Below are 17500 nucleotides of genomic sequence, written 5' to 3' on the forward strand. Positions count from 1 at the left end.
ATCACATCACCAGTCTCGAGTCGCACGGGGATATTTGAGGCAATAGCCAACAATACATTGTATGGGTCAAAATTATCGATTTTTCTTTTATGCCAAAAATCATTAGGATATTAAGTAAAGATCATGATCCATGAAGATATTTTGTAAATTTCCTACCGTACATATATAAAGCATTTAGTTTTGTGAGTGAATGCTGCACAATCGCTAACATAAATGAACAACTTTAAAGGAGATTTTCTCAATGTTTTGATTTTTTTGCACCCTCAGATTCCAGATTTACAATAGTTGTATCTCAGCCAAATATTGTCATAATAAACCACACATCAATGGAAAGATTATTTATTCAGCTTTCAGATGATGTATAAATCTCAATTTCATTAAATTGACCCATGTGACTGGTTTTGTGGTCCACAGATCTGCACTGAGTCTTACGTAATGAAGTGTTTCCTAGCTTTGTTCCAGTGTTGACTTGTCTCTGGTTTTCCTCCAGGGTGGTTCGGCATTCGCAAAGACTTCTGCCAGTTTCTGCTGGAGCTCTTCCCCTTCCTGAGGGAATACGGCAACATATCCTACGACTTGCACCACGAGGAGTCCGAGGTGTCCGAGGAGCTTCCCATCCACGAGGTGCCCAAAATCCCTCCATGTTTCGTAAGAAGACGGGCGTGGTGATTACCCAGAGTCCTGGCAAATACTTCGTGCCGCCACCCAAACTGTGCATCGACATGCCAGACTAACGCCCGAGACTCGCTCCTCTTTTGACTGTTCCTGTACAGTATAGCACTATGCACTGGGGTCCGCTTCAGGACGTCCCATTAAAGAAGACAAATAAGATGAGGCTCTTCATGTGTTTGAGCCGACCTCAGAGACGGCTCCTAATCGTTTTGTAAACCATAGCCTTGTGTCTGTAAACTCCAACGCGTCGTAGATATGGGACCTGTGGCCTTCAGGAGAGGATCGTCTGAACTTCCCTGACGACTCGAAGGACTCGCCAAGAGACTGTCTCGTCAGTAAATACGCCAAGTGTTTCGTTTTTTTAACAGGTGTCTTTCTTTTCTGCATTTTAAATCCACATATGATTCAGTTATTCCTCCTAAATCTTCTTCTGCACCCCTTGGGAATACATGAGCATTCCTCGTTTCCACTGTGATTGAAAGGCATTGGTTTGCATGAACCTGAGGCTGGATCTCTTCATCTGATCATGTGTTGATGGAGGCGAGGCGATGGACACGTTTTCAATGCAACTTCTGGACTTTCACAATTTACACTCATATGTGAGCGCGAGAGTGCAAAATAAAAAGTAGGTCATCTTTATTAATAATACAAACCATCAGCTAGCGCTCTGCGACGATTAATCGATCCAAAATAAAAGTTTACATAATATACACTACTGTTCAAAAGTTTGGGGTCAGGAAGATTTTTTTAATGTTTTTAAAAGAAGTCTCTTCTGCTCACCAAGGCTGCATTTATTTGATAAAATAACAATAAAAAAAAGTAATATTGTGAAATATTATGACAATTTAGTTTTCTATTTTAATATATTTTAAACTGTAATTTATTCCTGTGATCAAAGCTGAGTTTTCAGCATCATTACTCCAGTCTTCAGAGTCACATGATCCTTCAGAAATCACTCTAATATGATGATTTGATGCTCAAGAAACATTTATGATTATTATCAGTGTTGAAAACAGTTATTTACATTTTTATTTCATGATGCTATGATGAAGTTCAAAAGAACAGCATTTATCTGAATCTAATGCTTTGGGGTCAGTAAGAATTTTAATTTTATTTTTGGGGGAAATAAATAAAATAAATCAATACTTTTATTCATCAAGGATGAGTTAAACTGATCAAAAGTTACAGTAAAGACATTTATAATGTTAGAAAATATTCTATTTTAAATAAATGCTGTTCTTTTGAACTTTCTATTCATCAAAGAATTTAGAAAAATTGTACACAACTGTTTTCAACATTGATAATAATCATAAAAATCATCATATTAGAGTGATTTCTGAAGGATCATGTGACACTGAAGACTGCAGTAATGATGCTGAAAATTCAGCTTTGATCACAGGAATAAATTACACTTTAAAATATATTAAAATAGAAAACAGTCATTTTAAATTGTCATAATATTTCACAATATTACTGTTTTTTTATTGTTTTTTTATCAAATAAATGCAGCCTTGGTGAGCAGAAGAGACATTAAAAAATCTTACTGACCCCAAACTTTTGAACGGTAGTGTATATATATAAATATAAATATTTTACGTATAAATAACACATTTTTCTTAAATATATACATGCAAGTGTGTGTATTTATATATACAGAATAATTATACACAGTACACACACATATATCATATAAACACAAACCTTTATTTTGGATTCGATTAATCGTTGCACTAGTACAATCCCTGTCATTTCATTTCTCTCCCGGTAACGGTTTCAGTCCCTCTTTTAATAGTGTTGACTGGTTGCGGTGTGTTTCCAGTCTCTCGCGATACGATTCTCCTCGACTCAGTGGCTAGCGGACGAGTACTCGCGTCAGTTTCTCAGCTGGTCTGAGTGAATAGCCATAGAAATGCTTTATTATTTTTGTAGATGTGGACCAATATCACGGTTTTAACACTTTTACCGCTTTTGACGTCCATTGTGTCCATTCCTGTGTAAAGGCGAGACGTAGCTCTTGACAGTGCCTCACATTAAAATCTCACTGTTATCATGCAAGTGCTGTGTGAATCTCTCCACGCTTCAAGCTCTTTCCTTTTAGACGTTTATTCCCAGTTCTCCATCTTCATATATATCACATCTGTTATTTGTTTTCTTTTTGTATGACCGGTGCTTGCTAAGACCCTTAAGGTGAGGAGTTTATTCAGATTTTCAATGTAATGCATTATAAAACTGTGTACACCTTTTGCATTCCCGGGTCTTTTTGGACCAGGAGCTGAAAAAAACAGGCATAACTTCATATTTTTCATTTAAAACCATATTGTGTCTAATCAGCAACTTCTCATTAAAGAGTGAATGCACAAATGTTTTCAATGTTACCTTTTTTTTTTACCATTTACATCGACCTTTTTATTAATTGAAAATTACGAAATTCTTTGAAATTTCTTTAACACTTTACAATAAGTTTCATTAGTTAACATTAGTTAGCATGAACTAATAATGAACTGCAATCTTTAACGTTAATTTCAACATTTACTACTTTATTAATCTTGTTAACATTAGTTAATGCACTGTGAACTAACAATAAACAGCTGGATTTTTATTAACTAACATTAACAAAGATTAATAAATACTGTAACTAATGTATTGCTCATTGTTAGTCCATGTTAGGTAATACATTAACTAATGTTAACTAGTGAACCTTATTGTAAAGTGTTAGCGAAATTAATTTTTTTCAAGAACTACAGCAAAACCAGTGTGATGCAGTTTTATCAATATTTATGAGAAGTTTTATTTCAATATATCATTAAATGTATATGAACATGAAAAATTAAATAAATTTGAAACTTATGACTGCTCAAAACAGTCTAAATGTATGAAACCTACATATTATTTTTCTAACAAAACAACATCAGTTCTACTTGCATGCATTTTGACTGTAATATGCAGAAATGCTGATGATAAACGGCTGAATCTGCTGTTCGTGTTGCAGCGGTTCATCAACAGGCGGCAGCAAAGTCAAACTCTTGCTTTTCCAAACCCTCTTTTTCAAATGTACACTCTTTTGTCTGTGAGGACATTCATTTGTTTGTCATTTTATTTTCATTTCAGAATTACTGTGTGTTTGCATGTGTGACATAACGCAGCCCCAAAGGGAAGAAAATGTGTGTGAAAATGTGTCCTAACCCTGTAGGAAAGAGGTAATGTGGGATAAATCCGCATAATTTCATGTTAATCCACAGTTCACTTTCGGGTCAGAACGGACCCGGACGCATTTGGTTTAAATGGTTATATCTCTTACATTCTTTGTTTAAAAAAATCAGCAAAAAAATAAATGTGTATTTTGACAGTTTTAACACACTCACACAATTTAATCTTCATACTAAAAATTATGGATTTTTTTGTAAAAACAAAACCCGGCATGTTCCTCTATGGTCAGAACGGACCAGAATGCAATAGGAGGGTTAAAACTCATTCTGCCTCGGGTCATGTGACTTGTTGAGGAGAGATGTGCTGTTACTCTTTTAATTTCATATGCACTATAAAACCTGAACTACAGGAATATCAGTGTCGACGTGAGGGTGTGTGGCTCTTTACTCTTCAGCCTGTGTCTTCAGAGGTTTGTCCTGTCCCAATTAAACTTGTAACTTCATCAGAATGGAACGAAACTTTGTGACTTTTCTGGCACTTGCTATGTGAACACACACACACACACACACAAATTGATGGCATGATTCGAAGAGGTTAAAGGAGTAGTTCACCTAAAAATAAAAAATCATCCTATAATTGACTCACTCTCATGCAAATACAAATGAGCTGCTGCTCCCGGCGCAGGGGGCGGAGCTTCAATTACCTCCTCACACAGACATGCACTGAAAATTTCAAAAACTTTTAGCTTTTTATGTTCAAACCGGGACTCAAGAAGAAGTGACAACATGTAGACAACATTTCTGAATGTAATAAGTTGCTTATGTGCAGTTATCTTCTAGTCATTGATTAGCATATTCTGTCTTGATAATCTATAAATCACATTCCCAGGGGCGGGGTTTATGTAAGTTTTAGGGTTGGAGCTTTAAAAACTCAGGCCTTAATCACTCCCATTATAAAGCTGGGAATTTTTGGGTTAACTATTATATTATATTATTATTATAGCTATTACTTTAAGTGGTCATAAAAAAAAAACAGTCAATTTATATTTTTTGCACAACTCAAAAAAGCCATCCTACCAAACCCCACATAAAATCCATTCATCCATGTTTCAAACTGCATATAACCCACATACAGTAATACATATTATTTATAATAAAACTTTGCTCGCGTTTCACTGTACTAGAACGTATGCCAAGTACAGTAGGCTATAAGACCTTATGTAGCCCCGCCCCTTTTCATCGCTGCGCTCGTTGTCTTTTGTCTTCCGGTCTGTATTTTCACAGCGATCTTGCGTATTTATGAATGAACGGCTCGTTTTAAAATCTCCCCGGTCTACTGACATTTGTTAAGTCATCTGCTTTAAACATTACAATCCTCATGATAACTTTCGTTAACTTTACATTAAGTAAATCCACTTCAAAAGCTAATTACTCCTGGACAGCAGCGCCATAGGAATATACAGAGCGACTGCAAAACCGGAAGTTAAAAGACAATATTCTAAAGATGGCGGCGCCCTCGTTTCTCTGGCGCATAAGGTCTATACTGTATATTGTATGTATACAGTGTATATATACAGTATATTCAATGATTATGCACCGAAGCAAGACCATACTTTATTATATGTTGCTATTCCTGTACGGATTCTGTGTTCCATGTATTCTGTAGCTTATATTCAGAGAATGGATTTAAACCATCAATGGTTTTAGCAAACCATCTTGACTTTTATTAATTCCCAGGATATGAATTCTTGAAATCAACAATTGAATTTGAATGGTATAGCCTATGGTGACATTTAAAGTCCCGCTGTGGTGAAAATCCAGCTTTTAATGTTGTTTATATATGTTTATGTGGTGTTTTTAATATGCTTTAAGACAAACCATGTGTAAATTCATAAGTCGACATCATTGCTGAGTATTTTCTCCTTAAAACTGCAGTGAACCAAAGACAGTCTCAAAAACACGCTTTGAAATCGCTGGTGTTTCTGACGTCACAAACTACCTTGTAACCAATCAGATCAAAGTGTGATTGTCAACCAGTGGATCTCTGAGCTGAGTGAGTGAGTGGAGGCGGGGCTCATTTGCATATTCATAGGACCATCATAGAAATTATTTTCAAGGAAAAAATGCTTAAATATGTCATTTTGGTGAGTTTTAAGGGGAAAAGTATTGACTACAGGGGGACTTTAACTAGTGAAAATACAATTACTGATATCAAGAATTACAGTTATTACTAGTTGAAATTTAATTCTTGATATCAAGATTTCAAGTGAGGACGTCATTGTTGTTATCAAGAATTAACATTTTTACTAGTGGAAGTGCAATACTAATTCCTGAATATCAAGGATTTCATATCCTTGGAATGAACGATAAAATACACTCTAAAAAATGCTAAATATTATTTGGGTTGGGTCAAATATGGACAAATCCAACCGTTGGATTTGTCTATATTTGACCCAAACATTTGACCCAGCATTTTTTAGAGTGTATATGGCAAGGGTAAACTTGAGTTGAGGGTTGTGTTTATCGATTAGGCCATAGAAAATATCATTAACCTGATATAAAGTCAATGGGAAGTCACTAATAGTGAAACAAACGCGCGTGCATGTGTGTGTGAAGAAATGTGTGTGTGTGACGAAAGCTCAGCATTAGTGACGCAGTGTCTGTGTGCGCGCGGTCGGAGCGCGCGACTCCACCCAACGGCCAGAACTGAAGCACAAAACAACTTTCGCGAGCGCAGCGCGAGTCATGGCGTCAAAGAAGATCTCCTGAAGAACAAACTTGACAAACTCTCACCAAAAGCCCATAACGAGCCGTCGACGACCATCTGGATCTAATATAAACAACAAAAAAGTCCACTTTACGAAGGAATCATGGTTACCGAGTGTCGACTTTAAAGCTAGCAGAGCGCAGCTAGCTCAAGAGTTTGGCGTCGCGAGGAGTTTCGCGAACAGTGTAAATATAGTGTAAATATCTAATTTAATACAGAGTAGTGTGAGAAAGCGAGCTGTAAGTGTCTCTGCGAGAGTTTGCTGGTGTGTAGTTTGTCTGTGGACGGGTGGAGATGGCTCAGTCACCGGTAGCTGTTCAAGTTCCTGGAATGCAGGTGAGTTGGTGTGGAAAGGTAACGACAGGCCATCATCATCATCATCATCATCATCATCATCGGCTAATCCGCATTCAGACTTTAATACACTCATGAATCATCTATATCACACCTTCACATTAGTTTCTGTCAGTTCAAGACACACTCCCTGTCTTTATTCAGCCCTAATATAAACACTCACAAAAAGTACTATCTTATTATCATATTTGTTGTTGTTGTTGACATGCTATGTAACGTTAAAGGCAATGCTTTTCTCCATGTACCATGTCATTCGTTTAAATCCCTTAATTAAAGTGCTATAAATACCATGGTACATGAATAACCCAGAAAAAAAGTGTGTTTATGTCATTACATTTGTTAAGAGCTTAAGAACATTAGAGCATTTATGAAAAAAGATATTTTATTCATATGTTATGCTGTCCTCTGTAGTGACACCAGGACTCACCAGGACAGATAAAAATAAATTAAATTACATGTATAGGCAAAAACAATGGGATTTATTTTTTTCATTCAGCAATCAATTTTTTTTTAACCAAACTTTGTATAAAGATGATTCTCAAGTATGTTATGATGGATATAATGGAATGAATATATACTATTTTACTTTATGCAATATGAGGGTAAAATGGCCATAAATGGGTTTTCCTATTCAATACAATGTATCTATACACTGCATCTAATCTGCATGTTAATTTATTCTTGGGGGAAAATGTAAGAATTGTAATAATGGGATTAATAATTGGCAACATTTGCCAATGCCTGATTGGCAAATGCCTGATAAACACGTCCTGGTGTCTCTACAGTGTTCATGTATGAAATCAAAGCGCTGTTTCTGTAACAGAGTCATATTTTGATCAGAAACCCCATAACATTCTCCAGAGATGTTGATTTATGATAATTTGAGAAGTAGTCCGATTTAATTGATAATTACAAAATACTATCATATTTCCATAAGAGTGCTAAATTTGATCACTAAATTAATATCAGTCATTTTTAAAGACCAAGGAGAAGTTGTTCTGAATGTGCTCTTTAGTCTTTACATGACATTCACACTTAAAGTTTTATATATATATATCAGTATCTGTCAAAATAAATCCTAGTGCATTCATAATATAAGACCAATATTTTGACCGATACTGATTTTAACAAACAACTATTGGCCAACTTATTTGAACCCATGCATTTGAAGTATACTAGATAGTTTATTGCTGCATCATAAAATAATTTCTATTGAACATGGATTGGATCCATTTAACATTCAACAGGTATAGATAAATACAACAGAACAAAGATGCATTTGAAATAAACTATAGTTTTTTTAACTATAACAGTAGTTTTACGGTAGAGAAATACAGTACGCAAATGTAAAATATATTCTTCATTGTAAAAATTAAATCCTTATTAAAGTTACAAAAGTTATTTAGTCAAGCGTAGTGAGCAATGTTTTTTGTCTTTTGTTGTTTGATTAACATTATTATCGAGACAGCATCAGGAATATTAGGCTGCTGTCACTTTAAGAGCTGCACGGATCCAGTGCACTGATACACCTGCGCTTTATTTCTCAACTGTTTACGTTCACTTAAGACATAAAAGACGGACATTTTGATATAATACTGAGTGAAGGAGAACTCGCTTCAGTATTTGTGCTCTGGCACATTGATTGTGAATAATAATATATAATGTAATGATGCTGATGGTAATAAATCAATCTCATAATATTATTTAATGTCAATTATTAAATTTGATTGGTTACAGCCATATAGTGTCTTATTATGTCTTATTATTCTAATTAAATGTATTGATTATGGAATTTAAGAATTTAAAATGAAAAATAACGCATATATTTAATAAGATTAGGGGGAAAATGCCCTTAATAAAGGTAAATGTCACAAATATGCAGATATAAATTTGTCAAAACTGATTGAACACTGATGAGAATATTGCTTCAGAATAAACTGTATTTACGACACACAAAAAATATTTATTTTTTTTTCTTCGGAAAGGCAAATTTTTTACTCGGACAAGTGAATGACCGATTCAGCCCTGAGATATACATATATGCATATTTATTATTATTATTATTATACATTTTTTTTAATTATAGGGTCATGTATGACAAATAAAATGTATCTAATATGTGATTATTTCCGAGAGCAGTTTGTCCAGTCGATTGCATGTTTGGAATGAGGACATTAAGGAGGATATTAATGGTATAGAAGTCTTTTATTTATTCATTTTACTGATGTTTTTCTTATACACATGTGTCTGACTGGATGGATTACTCACTGAGTTGAGTTGTAGTCCATATTTGTAAATCTCTAATCTGCACCTGGTCTGAGGATGGAGTGGATGTGTGTGTTGTGTATACAGTGGGATCCGCTTCCTAAAGGTGTGCTGGTGCTCGCTCCTGATCCCTCGCCTCTGTGCGAGTCAGCGTTTGCTGCGTGTGATCTAGGACAGTGATGTAATCCCTATCCTTTAAGCCTTTGTGTGTGACAGCAAGAAATAGCCTTACTTGCAGCACAGGAAGACGGGAAGTGTGAATGTGGTTCTGTGTTGCGGTCGATGTCACAACTTCACACTCGGTAGACGCTTGTAACAGAACCGTAACCCAGAGTAGCACATCAGAACTTCACCTCTGCTCCTTTTCTAGCAGCAAACCGGGATCAGAGAGCTTTCTAATCCGGCTATTCCTCCTGGAATAACACACACTCTTCTCTGCTATGACAACTAAGTAAAGTACGTCGCTGGGTTTGTATTGTTAATCATTATGCAGCACAGCAGATGGGTAACTCTGCTCATTAATGTAAGGCCTATTTAATGTTTTCCTAAGGTTTAAAGTGCAGTTTCGTCCCTTTTAAATAGGCTACACCATTGTCCATTCATAGAGGCGACGTGCTAATAGCTCCAGAAGCACAGAGGAGTGTGTTTTAGGCGTAGCGTCGGGGTGTGTCCCGCACACCTGAGTCAGCTCAACAGGCACAGGGAAAGGGGAGACGGCTCTGAAGGAACATGATCAAAGCTTGTTGTGTCATGTAGCTTGTACCCACGTGCACTTGCTTCATTATCCCCAGTGCATTTCTGCAGGCCCTGAGGGATTCTGCTGTGTTGCCTGTTCATGTGTTTGTCTAGCCGTCAGTGGAGGAACATACGTCCGGCTGATAAATCTTGTGGGGGTACACACACACACACACACACACCCCCGCCCCTGGGAGCTTGTTAGCATGCAGATAGGCTGGTCATCCACACACCAGAGGTTTATCAGAGGGACACAGACACACACACACATGCAGGGAAGCTGGATATAGCGCTTTGGAGATGCCCGGTTTAATTGGATATAAGATCTAACTAGATGAGCAATGTTCAGTTTCAAAGTAAAACCTAATGTTAACCTGATAACCTGTGACTGCACATTATTTACATTTATAATACAAGCAGAAAATGTGTCATGATATTTTTGGAATTTTAGTAGATCAGGAATGAAAATTCTTTTAACTGATTGAACTGCCCCTATTATGCTATTTTAAATGCTCCTACTAGGGCTGGTCCGAATACCATTTTTTGAGCTTCGAAGCTTCGGTAGTAATGAACACCGAATATTCGAAGCTTCGGAGAGAGGGGGCTGAAAATATTCTTCTCTCTAATAAAGGCAGGAATCTCTATGTGTCTGTATGTCCGTTTGCATTTTTATTATTTCGAGAACCGTTCATCCAATCGACCTCACAAGGAAGTGCAGTGTCGCATTTTGTGCAATATAGACGGACACGCGAGACGCGACACATTCAGAATTAATACACTTTTAGTAAGCTACAGAACAGCGCGAGCGGGAAGCGGCGCACCTCACGCGGGCAGGGCTAATATGCTCCGAGAATGGACACTGCACTAGTGCTATAAAACGCACACACACAGGTCTGTTAAATTAAGCAATACTTTTAAGGTAGTCTAATATTTTTCTGACTAACAAATTACTGACACAGTAAAGGGTAGATTTAAATAAAGAAAAAATGAAATTTAAATAAAGAAAAACGAAATTTAAATAAAGAAAAAACGAAATTTAAATAAAGAAAAACGAAATTTCCGCTGTTCTGCTCTAGCCAGAGAACACTCCCGCTGCAGTTAGGCGGCGGTTCTATTTCTAGCATGCACGCATTTTCCGCGTGGCTCGAGCCGCGCCTGAGACGCGTGTCTCACGCAGGCAGTGTGCAAACTCCAACCTGTTAACATGGGAGCCGAAATAAAACAGCTGAGACGCTCACGCCACGCAGCCAGTGTGTCGCTGGCATTATTCAAGCACGAGTGAGAACCGTTTCGCGGGGGATCCCAGGTGTGCAAAAAAAAACCCCCAGAATATTCGAATGTCAAATTTTCAAATCGAATACCAACCCACCGAACGAATATTCGAATATTCGGGTCCAGCCCTAGCTCCTACAACAGGTTTACATCATAGACTGTAAAATAAAGTGGACGTAGTGTCCGTGACGTCACCCGTAGTGTTTCTGAAGAGCGTTTTTGAAACCTAAAGTGGACGGAGTCGGACGTCACCATCTTGGCAGCGTGTCACTGATTGGTCAGATGGCCCAGTCTGCTGTGATTGGTCTACTCTGCTCTGATTGGTCAGATGGCCCAGTCTGCTGTGATTGGTCTACTCTGCTCTGATTGGTCAGATGGCCCAGTCTGTTGTGATTGGTCTACTCTGCTCTGATTGGTCAGATGGCCCAGTCTGTTGTGATTGGTCTACTCTGCTCTGATTGGTCAGATGGCCCAGTCTGATTGGTCTACTTTGCTCTGATTGGTCAGATGGCCCAGTCTGCTGTGATTGGTCTACTCTGCTCTGATTGGTCAGATGGCCCAGTCTGTTGTGATTGGTCTACTCTGCTCTGATTGGTCAGATGGCCCAGTCTGATTGGTCTACTCTGCTCTGATTGGTCAGATGGCCCAGTCTGTTGTGATTGGTCTACTCTGCTCTGATTGGTCAGATGGCCCAGTCTGCTGTGATTGGTCTACTCTGCTCTGATTGGTCAGATGGCCCAGTCTGCTGTGATTGGTCTACTCTGCTCTGATTGGTCAGATGGCCCAGTCTGATTGGTCTACTTTGCTCTGATTGGTCAGATGGCCCAGTCTGTTGTGAGTGGTGTACACTGCTCTGATTGGTCAGATGGCCCAGTCTGTTGTGATTGGTCTACTTTGCTCTGATTGGTCAGATGGCCCAGTCTGTTGTGATTGGTCTACTTTGCTCTGATTGGTCAGATGGCCCAGTCTGTTGTGATTGGTCTACTCTGCTCTGATTGGTCAGATGGCCCAGTCTGCTGTGATTGGTCTACTTTGCTCTGATTGGTCAGATGGCCCAGTCTGATTGGTCTACTTTGCTCTGATTGGTCAGATGGCCCAGTCTGTTGTGATTGGTCTACTTTGCTCTGATTGGTCAGATGGCCCAGTCTGTTGTGATTGGTCTACTCTGCTCTGATTGGTCAGATGGCCCAGTCTGTTGTGATTGGTCTACTTTGCTCTGATTGGTCAGATGGCCCAGTCTGATTGGTCTACTTTGCTCTGATTGGTCAGATGGCCCAGTCTGTTGTGAGTGGTGTACACTGCTCTGATTGGTCAGATGGCCCAGTCTGTTGTGATTGGTCTACTTTGCTCTGATTGGTCAGATGGCCCAGTCTGATGTGATTGTTTGCCAGAAGATTATCAGTTCAACACACAGTTATAGAAATTCTGCTTGATTAAAAAAAAAAAAAAAAACTGCGCTGGTATCAGTATCGGTCAATATTCAGAATTTTTGGGATCGGAACGGTTCTGAAAAGATGGTATCGGTGCATCCCTAGACTTAATTAAATACATAGGCTATTAATTACAATTAAAGCTATCTTTTGTTGTTTTGATGACAACATTAAAGGGTTAGTTCACCCAAAAATGAAAATTCTGTCAGTAATTACTCTCCCTCATGTTGTTCCATCTCCGTAAGACTTTCGTTCATCTTCGGAACACAAATTAAGATATTTTTGATGAAATAATAATAATTCATTACAGTTATATAACGCTTTTCTCAGCACTCAAAGCCCTTTACATAAGGGGGGGATCTCCTCATCCACCACCAATGTGCCGCATCCACCTGGATGATTTGGTTCGAGTGAGATAAACGCAATATTTAATGAGGGAAAATAGAGGACAGGGCTTGATTTTAGCGCACCTCCATTACTCCTCTGTGGATTAACTTGCAAATTTATTGTATAACACAACACCAGACTAGTAGACTTTTCAGCTAATAAACAGACTCAAAACAACTAAACTTTACTATGTGCCTCTTATATTTTTAACAGTATTGACTGAAAGTTGGATTCACTTCCTCATCCAGTGAAATAACTGTACCTGCAATAGTTGAACAGCTTGTTTGTATTTGGTTCATAGAGCTCCCCTCCCAAATGTTTCTTTGAATATTATTGATTAACCTAGTGTAGCATTAGCATTCTCTCTGTTATAAACACTTAAAAACTTCTTGTCTTAAGATCTTCATTGTTCCATTAAGCTTTTATAAAACTGGAGGGATATATTTAAGCAACTGCGAATCCTTTCTGTGCCGTGAAACACGTTTTGTAGGAAGTGAGAAATCACTGGAAAATTTTGTTAATAGTCAATTTTATTTCTAACTATAAACTTGGATCCCAAAAAGCACAAGTATGTATATACTTAACTGGTATATACAGTATTGTCAAGTGAACTAATCATTTGTCTTGGTTTATACCTATTTATCTAACCTAGCCAACTCAAACTAACCCAGTGTAACTCTTGTATTGCAGAACAGTCGAACAGACCCCGAGGAGCTGTTCACTAAACTGGAGCGCATCGGGAAGGGCTCGTTCGGCGAGGTGTTTAAAGGCATCGACCGGCGCTCTCAGAATGTAGTGGCCATCAAAACCATCGACCTTGAGGAAGCAGAAGATGAAATCGAAGACATCCAACAGGAGATCACCGTTCTCAGCCAGTGTGATAGTCCTCACGTCACCAAATACTATGGCTCTTACCTAAAGGTATGGATTGATGGTTTACTGTTTCACACATTAGCTGTAGCACATTGCTAGTAGGTTTGTTACAATACCAAAATTTCAATAGTCAATACCAGAAGAATTCCTCGGTTCTCTATACCAGTTTCGGCACCGTAGTAAAAACTGTTGGAACCGCACCTGAGAATAAAACATTAAATATGTTAATTATTAATGATAATAATAAAATACATTAAAACAGCATGTAGCCTTCAATTTTTTAAAAGTAAACATTGCTTTACAAAATGTCAAGTGAAAAGTTAATAAAATTAACATTCATTATACATAATAGAAAAAGAGAGAGGTCCACTATTTGATGCAGTTCCTCCCGAACCTGTGCGACCGCAACAGTTGTAATATGACACACTCTGCCTCGACTTTTTAAAATATGTAATTCAACATATAATACATCCAAAATGTAGAAATTGACAGTCTACTCTGCTTTCCTGCAACGCTGCAGTCCTGCAGATTTAAAGTTTGCGTTCTTTTAATCCAGTTAAGAGGTCACATCACGACTCTTCTATTCTTCTATTGGTCACACATCTTTACTTCAAGGGATAGTTCACCCAAAAATGAAAATTATCCTATAATTTACCCATAACCCTCAAGCCATCCTAGGTGTATATGAGTTTCTTCTTTCAGCCAAACACAATCGGAGTTATATTAAATAATTTCCTGGCTCTTCCCAGCTTTATAATGGGAGTGAATGATACCATAGATTTTGAAGCCCAAAAAAGCTCATCCATCCATCATAAAAGTAATCCATACGGAGGTCAGAGTTCACTCATCCACCAGAGCTAGACTCGCGTATGGCTTTTACCGAAAGCCAGTGATTATGCTTTATTAAGTTGTAAATATGGATATTTTTCTTACACAAACGCATGGCTTTGCTTCAGAAGGCCTTTATTAACCCCTGGAGTCGTATGGATTACTGTTATGATGGATGGATGAGCTTTTTTGGGCTTCAAAATCTCAGGTACCATTCACTCCCATTACAAAGCCTGGAAGAGCCAGGACATTTTTTTTTTTAATTATGGGAGACATTTTTGGGTGAACTAACCCGACGAATTTGCAGGGCAGTGTTCACCAGAGTTCAACTCTGGAACACAATGGTTGTCACATTTAAATATGGTTGTCATCCCTGAAACTTTGTCATCTTGCACAAGTAACATATCTGCCGCTTTTCTTCTGACCAGATGAAAATGTAAATGTGTTAAAATAAATTACGCTACTGACGTTTAGATCTAACGTTTGATCAGTCAGATAAGATCACACATTGCAAGTTGGCTAGCTACTAGAACTAAACTCTGCAGGGCTGTGGCCCTCAAGGATCTGAGTTTAACACCCTTGGTCTTGTGTATTAATTACAAATCAATAGATTATTATCTATCTATAAATTACAGAAACGTCTGTGTGTGTGTCTGTTAACCACATATCTCTCGAACCGTTAGTCCGATGGATTTCAAATTCGACAGGTGTCTCGCCACGGGCACGAGTAAGTGCAGTGCCAAGTTTGACGTTGTTTGAATGAGAAATGCTAAAGATATCGTTAAATATATCATTTTTAAAAGGTTGTGGTTTAAAAATAAACAATCTGACATTAGAGAGTTGTATCCATAGATATCATATATAAAGGCTAGATGTTTCGTGCGCGCTGCTGGCCAATGGAGGTCGACGTCCGCACGTGGCGGCCATCTTGCCACAGTGTGCTCGCTCACTTGTTTAATGGTGCATGTACTTTTAAATAACCATAACTTGCTCAATTTTCTACCAATTTTCAAACGGTTTGGTTTGTTATAAACGTCAGAGATGTAGTTATGACACTGCATACATACACTGCATACATATGAATAATTATAACATACATGTTCAAGCATTCGGAATTATAGCCACGTTAATAACATTTGTAAGAAACCAAACTGTTTGTAAATCCGTCAAGATTTCAGCGAGATAAGAGGATTTGTGTGCATGCTGATCACTCACCTTAATTCACAGCTTCACTGTGACAAGATGGCCGAACGGTGATGCCGGAAGTGACTGCGCCATAAGACATCTAGCGTTTATATATGATATCTATGGTTGTATCGGTCAAAGAAGCCCCAAGAAGGTTGTGATTTAAAAATAAACATTCTGACATAAACACTCAGTGAGCTACACTGTTTACTTCTGAATATTATAGTTTGGTTCCTTCTGAATATTATAGTTTTCTTTACCAACAAACCAACAATTACTAAAAACACACACAACAACTGATTTTGCACGGGCACTTTGCACTGCTCCCTGAATCGACGGATGTGGATGTAATTCATTGTGGATGTAATTCATATTCATTTGTGGATGTAAACTGAATCTATAAGTCAGCTATGCTGTTTACTTCTGTAATTTATAGATAGATTCTGGTGCGCTTAAAGTTATCGCTACTGTGTAATAGTAGCCTATGCTATTCACCAACTAAACATATCCTATTCAATGCGATCACAGTCTCTTTCACGGGCATCATTTGTAGTTGCCTATTCACAAGCTGTTTGCTCAAGCATAGCGTTTTCTTAAATATATCGGTAAAAGAAGCACTTAGAAGGTTGTGGTTTAAAAATAAACATTCTGACATAAACACTCTGTCAGCTGCACTGTTTACTTCTGAATATTATATTTTATTCACGGCCATCATTTGTAGTAACCTAGCCTGCTCCCTGAATTCAATGCGTTCACAGTCTCTTTCACGGGCACCAAACCAACAATTACTAAAAACGCACACAAAAACTGATTTTGCACGGGCATTTTGCACTAGTTATTATTAAAGCTACAAAAGTTATTCAGTCATTAACACAGACAGCAGCAGATTTATTATATTAAGACCCTAATGCACGGATCTAATGTAATATTACACATTAGATTCTCCCTCCGACTGTTTGCGTTCACGTAAGACGTAACCAAGAATACTCAAGACAGATATTTTAAGATAATTCAGTGTGTAATTCACCGCAATACGCCACTAAAGAGAGCTCAGTTCAGGATCACATGGTGTCTTTTTGTGCGGTGTGTGTCAGTCAGCGCGAGTAATGCATCTGTTATGTGGCTCATTGTGCATAACTAATTAACATCAAGCACGTCCTGCACTATTTTCACAATCATGCATGTGCACAGAAGTGCTTTGCTTCCTATTGACATGCGCAACATTTTTAATAATATAATACGAGTAGCCTACTTTATTTACAATAAAACAGCACATTCATATTTATTTCAGGCCTATTTAATTATCGTTTATTTGTATTTTTCATGCATCGATGCAGAATCGTTCACATCAGCCTTACAATGCAAAGTAAAAATGATTATATTCCACATTTGTTTAATCTCCACTCGTTTAGCTCCAGTGCCACGTGGACGTATTTACAGCCGTAAATCACACAGCTTCTGTTCAGAAAGTAATGCGGCACTGGCGGTATTTTGATTCACGAGTACCACAGTATTGTTGTAGCGCTGTGTGCAGTGTGTGAGATTTGATGCTACTGGTGACTCATGGCCAAACCCTTTGTGCGATG

At 37.9% G+C, this 17500-nt stretch overlaps 2 protein-coding genes across 2 annotated transcripts in view; both read left to right on the forward strand.

The window, feature by feature from the left end:
* tmem185 (transmembrane protein 185) overlaps positions 1–3033 on the forward strand; it is a 14735-nt gene extending 11702 nt beyond the window's left edge. The window contains 2 exon segments of the mRNA XM_084137980.1: positions 491–640; positions 643–3033. Coding sequence (XP_083994106.1) covers positions 491–640; positions 643–734 — 242 coding nt within the window. The 3' untranslated portion in view covers positions 735–3033.
* A 3476-nt stretch (positions 3034–6509) lies between these two features.
* The window catches only part of stk26 (serine/threonine protein kinase 26), a 34184-nt gene continuing 23193 nt past the window's right edge, over positions 6510–17500 (forward strand). The window contains exons 1-2 of the mRNA XM_084137871.1: positions 6510–6921; positions 13719–13949. Of these exons, the coding sequence (XP_083993997.1) occupies positions 6880–6921; positions 13719–13949 (273 nt within the window). The 5' untranslated portion in view covers positions 6510–6879. The remainder of the gene's footprint in view (positions 6922–13718; positions 13950–17500) is intronic.

The sequence above is a fragment of the Abramis brama genome (assembly GCF_963993115.1).
Source record: "Abramis brama genome assembly, chromosome: 15".
NCBI classification, from domain to species: Eukaryota; Metazoa; Chordata; class Actinopteri; order Cypriniformes; family Leuciscidae; genus Abramis; species Abramis brama.